This window comes from Spermophilus citellus, assembly GCF_964194105.1.
Source record: "Spermophilus citellus genome assembly, chromosome: 1".
NCBI lineage: Eukaryota > Metazoa > Chordata > Mammalia > Rodentia > Sciuridae > Spermophilus > Spermophilus citellus.
The window spans coordinates 116716391-116721171 of record NC_138182.1 but is presented as its reverse complement, the minus strand read 5'-3'; the positions used below and the strand labels follow the sequence as shown (position 1 = coordinate 116721171).

General features: G+C 45.5%; 1 protein-coding gene across 1 annotated transcript; it reads right to left on the bottom strand.

Annotated features, from left to right (window-relative positions):
• Positions 1 to 677: 677 nt before the first annotated feature.
• On the bottom strand, positions 678 to 1621 carry LOC308647506 (olfactory receptor 14A16-like; the record flags this gene model as incomplete). Its single annotated transcript, XM_081291615.1, has 2 exons — positions 678 to 1094; positions 1181 to 1621. The coding sequence occupies 2 exons, from the start codon at positions 1619 to 1621 to the stop codon at positions 678 to 680; spliced, it is 858 nt and encodes a 285-aa protein (XP_081147741.1).
• Positions 1622 to 4781: the final 3160 nt, after the last annotated feature.

Genomic DNA, 4781 nt, shown 5'->3' with positions numbered 1-4781 from the left:
TACCACAACACAAAATTGTGTACTGTTGTGACCAGGGGGCATTGCCAGTGCACATGCCCCTATAGTGGTGGGAAAGCTGCCTGTGTGTGAAGAACACGACTACAGGTCACACCTGCCTCCTGCTCAATTGGTATTTAACATATGCTCTTTAGCTGGAGGGATACTTTATTTACTAGGTGTTGTTTTGCATCTTAAGGTACAAGAAATGACTCAGGAAACAATTGCTACAAAGGCAAAGATACAACACAACAGCATCAAGAGTGTCCTACCATGTGAGGGAGGTCCAGACCTCCTGCCCATTTACCAGGAGACTTTGAGGTCACCCAGGGCACGTTTCCTCTTTGGCTTTCAATCAGTGACACCAGAGAGTCCACAGCCTTAGTTGAGTAAGACATTTAAACAACTAACTTGAAAATATCTGAACCCAAGATATATGATTTCATCCAAGAAGCGGAAGACAAGAGAGCATGATGGGAAGAGGGGCAGACCCCCAGTACCCCCTTGGCAGTTCTCCTGGACTGCAGTGTGCCAGACCAGGCCCCCCTTCAGTGATAACCCGTCAGTGTCTTTCACTCCAGTTGGATCACGATCAGCACCAAGGTTGCAGGAACCCTGAGACAAGAACAGGCCAGCTTAGAGCAGCCCGGGACATGCACAAACATGGAGAGGGATCTGCTCTATCCGTGGAGGAACAGGAGGATGTGCTGCTTTGTCAGGAGCTTCCCGGTGACCAGCTTCTCCAATCCTGCCTTCATGGCCTTGTTCCTCAGGCTGTAGATGACGGGGTTGAGGGATGGGGGCAGCACAACAGAGACCACAGAGAGCACCAGGTGAGTGGAGGAGGAGGACCCTAGGAGAGGCTTCAGGTAAGCAGTGAAGGCAGTGGAGAGGAGAAGCACTACCACTGCCAGGTGGGGGAGGCAGGTGGAGTAGGCTTTGGCCCTCCCTGCTGTGGACGGGATCTGCCTGACAGTGGAGAAGATGAAGACGTAGGAGACGACGATGCAGGCAAAGCAGCCAGTGTCCAGGATGGCACTTATGAAGATGAGCACGACTTCTGCAGTCACGTTCTGGGAGCAAGAAATAGCCAACAGCTGCGGAATGTCACAGAAGAACTGCTGAAGTTGACAGTTTCCACAGTAAGAAAAGGAAAAGGTGCTACAGTGTGCATGGCACATACAAAGCCACTGCTGAGCCAGGACAGAGTGACCATCTGCACACAGGTGTCCCTGCTCATGATGGCTTCATAGTGCAGGGGATGGCGGATGGCAGCATAGCGGTCCATGGACATCACTGTGAGGAGGCTCAGCTCTGCAACTGCAGAGAAAGGCACCAGGAAGACCTGGGCCACACAGCCGAGGAATGAGATGGAGTAGCAGTGGGTGACAGAGTTGGTGACAGCTTGGGGCACCACAGCAGAAATGAGGCAGATATTCCTCAGGAAGAAGTACATGGGTGTGTGGAGGCCCGGGTCCAGGGAGGTGATGGTGATGGTGAGGCCATTCCCCACCAGGGCAGCCAGGTAGGCTGCAGCGAGAGCCCCAGCTTGTAGGAGCTGAAGGCTGCACCGGCCAGGGAAACCCAGGAGAAGGAAGCCCATGAGCCCTGACGTTCTGTTCATTCTTGATGAAATGTTCTGCAATAAAAAGGGCAAGTTGGATGGAAAGATCAGGCTTAATATTTGTTCCTATTTAATGTGTGTGTGTGTGTGTGTGTGTGTGTGTGTGAGAGAGAGAGAGAGAGAGAGAGAGAGAGAGAGAGAGAGAGAGAGAGAGAGATAGATCTTGGCAGGAAAGGGGATTCAATGTTGGCTGTAACAATAAAGTTTTTCTGTAAAATTCCAGTTGATTGATCACATTTTCCATGGTGTCTTATCATGTTTTCTGAGTTTTTCTTCACAAAGTCTGAATGTCCTAATAGAATGCAGCAGCACACAGACACTGTCACAGGAGAAGGGCCAAGCAGCCTGGGCCTCCAGAGAATGGTCCTGCTGAAGTGTGAGGAGTGAAGACAAGGATGTGCACTGTCCACTACTCACGTGTCCACTACTCACGTGTCCACTACTCACGTGTGAGGAGTGAAGACAGGGATGTGCACTGTCCACTACTCACGTGCACACTTATTTCCCAGTCAATGGACTTTGATTCTGAATATTCTTCCACTGTGTCAGTTTCTGTAACAATGTGTGTGTTTCTGTCTTCTCTGTGTGAATGTGCTTTCCTCCTCCTTTAACTTTTCTGAGTCCATTTGGTCACCTTGGTGACTGATTAAACGTCTTAACCCAGATCCTGCCCTTGGCTTTTGTTTCCTCACCTTTCTTCTCATGTTTCATGTTCTTTTATTTTCCTGATTTTTGTTTCTTTCTTTTTTTCTTTGGAGGGACAGCTGTAGCCTGCATTTTGAGACTTATATTTCTACAAAAATACAAAGACAATAAAGGCAGAAATTCCTGCCAGGCTTTAATTTAAATGATGATTCACAGCATCCTAATCTGTCACAAAATCAACAATAATAACTGTTCATGAATGATACTGTACCACTTAAGGTCACTGTTACTTGGTTCTTTTTAGTGGTCACATATTGGCAATTTAAACAAATATTATTAACCTCACCATTATTTTCTATCATGTCTTACTCTCTTCCTCATAAGTGAATTAAACTTTCCCTTATATTTTCAATAATCTATTCATTGATTACAGTGTTGTCAGTATCCTGTTTTGCATGATGAGATTGTTGACATTTGCTTTGAATATTGCTATATCCTTAAGCCAAAATTCTACAATAAATTGGAGTCTTTGAAATAAATCCTGAGTTCATGTTTCAGAAATTAGCATAGAAAATATTGTTTTATGCCCTGTCACCTGTATTAAGGAGGCTAGGTTAAGAGATCTTAAAATTGACGTCTAATCACCCAAAAAAACATTTCTTATTAGGACATTTGGATAAGAATTTTCTCCAGACCTATGAAAGTCTTATGAAAATTACAGTCAGCCACAGTATAAGGAAAAATCGAAACTCACTGAAGACCTTGTCCTGCAGGACGTGGGAGCAGTACAAAGCTCTTGCAGGCTCTGGGGAACTTGGTGGTGGTGCAGAGGCTGTGGCTTCCCTCACTTCTGGGGGTGTGGAGCCCTGAGCTGCCTGCTGCCTGCGCTGTCAACAGGGCTGTGGAGAGGAGTGAGCACCAGGAGGAGGGTGGGGGTTATGTTTTGCCCTGACCCGAAGGTTGAGTTTGGCATGGGTCCAGAGGGAGATGCTGCCTCTACTGTGACTGTCACCCTGTTCCCCCCAGTGGCTGTCCCTGATGTGGCCACAGTGCCTCTCCCCTGACAGCCCTCTCAAGGAGCAGCTTCCCACCCTGGAGTAGGGTCCAGAGAGGCCAGTGAGGCCCCGGGACTCCATCAGTCACTGAGGTTCCTGTGGGAGAGACCAGGGGCGAGGCTTCCCCAGGGCTGCTGTGAAGTTCAGGTCCACCTTCACCAGGCTGTCTGTGGCCACGGCCTTGCTTTCTCTGCAAATCCAGAGAGACTAGCCCAGCCTTCTTTATTGGAATCACTACCCTGTTTCCATGGCAGTAGTGACATACTTTTTCAAAGCCAATTCCCTTTTCATGAGTAGGTTCATTTCTGGCTCTCGGTTCTGATCCACTGTCCAAATGACCCAGATTTTCTAAGTCCTGTGCTATTTTAGTTATGTACAGCTCTGTGGTAGGGTTAGAAATAAGGTCTTACGCTTTCCCTGCTTTTGTAGTTTTTGCTCATTATTTCCTTTCTCTGTGTGTGTGTGTGTGTGTGTGTGTGTTTGCACATGATTTTTAAAATGGTTTATTCTCTGTGAAAAAGGAGAGTTTATACAGTGATTTCATTAAATCCGCAGACCTTTGGTTGTGTATATATTATAATGTACTCATTCTTCCAATGAAAATTTTTAATTCTCAGTAACTTCTTTAACCTCCTGGTTGAATTTATCACTACATATTGCTTTGTACCCATTATAAATGGGTTATTTATCTTCATTTTTATGATAGTTTGCTGTTTGGTTACAGCATACTTCAACTTTTTGAATGCTTATTTTGTATTTGTCAACTTTATTGAAAGTGCTATATCAATTTAGCAATTTGTGTGTGTGTGTGTGTGTGTGTGTGTGTGTGTGCACGTGTGTGAATTCTATATATTACCTGTGTCCTCAGCAAACAATGAGAATTTTTATTCTCTATGTCCTATGTGGATGCATGTTCTTGCTTTATCTCACCTGCTTGTTCTGCAGTCTTTCAATACCTTGCTGGGTAGAAGTTTCAGGAAGGTGCCTTCATGCCTCTTTTGAAACTTCCCAAAGATTCCTCCCCTTTGCACACTGCTGGTCTGAGCAGAGGTTGTGGTTCTTCTGTCCTGGCCTGGGGCAAGTGCATGAGCCTGTGGTTCCTTTCCTCACTCCAGGACTCCTCCTCTGCCCCTCAGCATGCATTCCTTCATGCTGCTTTCCTGTAGGGCTTTGTGTCCTGCAAAAGGGCGTGAGCTCTCCCCTTCAGTGCTGATTGCATTAATTTGGATTTTCTTTCTTTCTGCTTGTTAATCAACCTATAGATGTGTTGGTTTTGTTTCTTTTTCAAAAACATACTTATTTTTATTAATATTTTGTATTTTGTTATTTCTGCTTTGATATCTTTTTCTTTCTCTTCTTTTTCTCTCTCAAACCCTCTAGTCCTCTTCTTTATTTCCCCTGCTAACTTTGGAATGAGTTAGTCTATTGGTTTCCTAGTTACTTGAGATACTTTTTTTACA